General features: G+C 68.4%; 1 protein-coding gene across 1 annotated transcript in view; it reads right to left on the bottom strand.

Moving 5' to 3' along the window:
- The window catches only part of EPHA1 (EPH receptor A1), a 17,492-nt gene that overhangs the window by 16,179 nt on the left and 730 nt on the right, over positions 1–583 (bottom strand). The window contains exons 4-5 of the mRNA XM_012557304.2: positions 296–543; positions 104–213 (exon numbers count right to left, since the gene is read on the bottom strand). Of these exons, the coding sequence (XP_012412758.2) occupies positions 104–213; positions 296–543 (358 nt within the window). The remainder of the gene's footprint in view (positions 1–103; positions 214–295; positions 544–583) is intronic.

Raw genomic sequence — 583 nt, 5'->3', positions numbered from 1 at the left:
CCCACCTTGGAGGGGGTACAGGCCCAGCTTGGAGGGGGTACAGACCCAGCTTGGAGGGGTATAAGCTCAGCTTGGAGGGTACAGACCCAGTTTGGAGGAGTACAGATCCAGCTTGGAGGGGGCACAGCTTGGAGGGGGTACATGCCCAGCTTCGGGGGGTACAGACCCAGTTTAGGGAGGTACAGGCCCAGCTTGGAGGGGGTACAGACCCAGCTTGGAGGGGGCACAGGCCCAGCTTGGAGGGGGCACAGACCCAGCTTGGAGGGGTACAAGTCAGCTTGGAGGGGCTACAGACCCAGCTTGGAAGAGTACAGGCCCAGTTTGGAGTAGGGTGGCCGGGGAGCGAGGGTGAGCCTCCACTTGCAAGGCTGGGCCTTCACTCCGGGAGTCCTGCACCGAGTCCTCCCCCTCCCTTGCCCGCCCGCCTGGGCGCATCCCGCCTCCGAGCTCCGAACACCTGGGCCCGGGGCCGCCGGTCAGGGGGTCCCCGTGCAGGCGGGGCGGGGGTCCAGGCCGCGGCCTCCCGGGCTCAGGACGCCCTCCCTACCCCGCACAGGCGGTGCCCAGGCCGCAGAGCGAGGCC

The sequence above is a fragment of the Trichechus manatus genome, unplaced genomic scaffold, assembly GCF_000243295.1.
Source record: "Trichechus manatus latirostris isolate Lorelei unplaced genomic scaffold, TriManLat1.0 scaffold00093, whole genome shotgun sequence".
Classification (NCBI taxonomy): Eukaryota; Metazoa; Chordata; class Mammalia; order Sirenia; family Trichechidae; genus Trichechus; species Trichechus manatus.
This window is presented reverse-complemented; position numbering and strand designations above follow the sequence as displayed.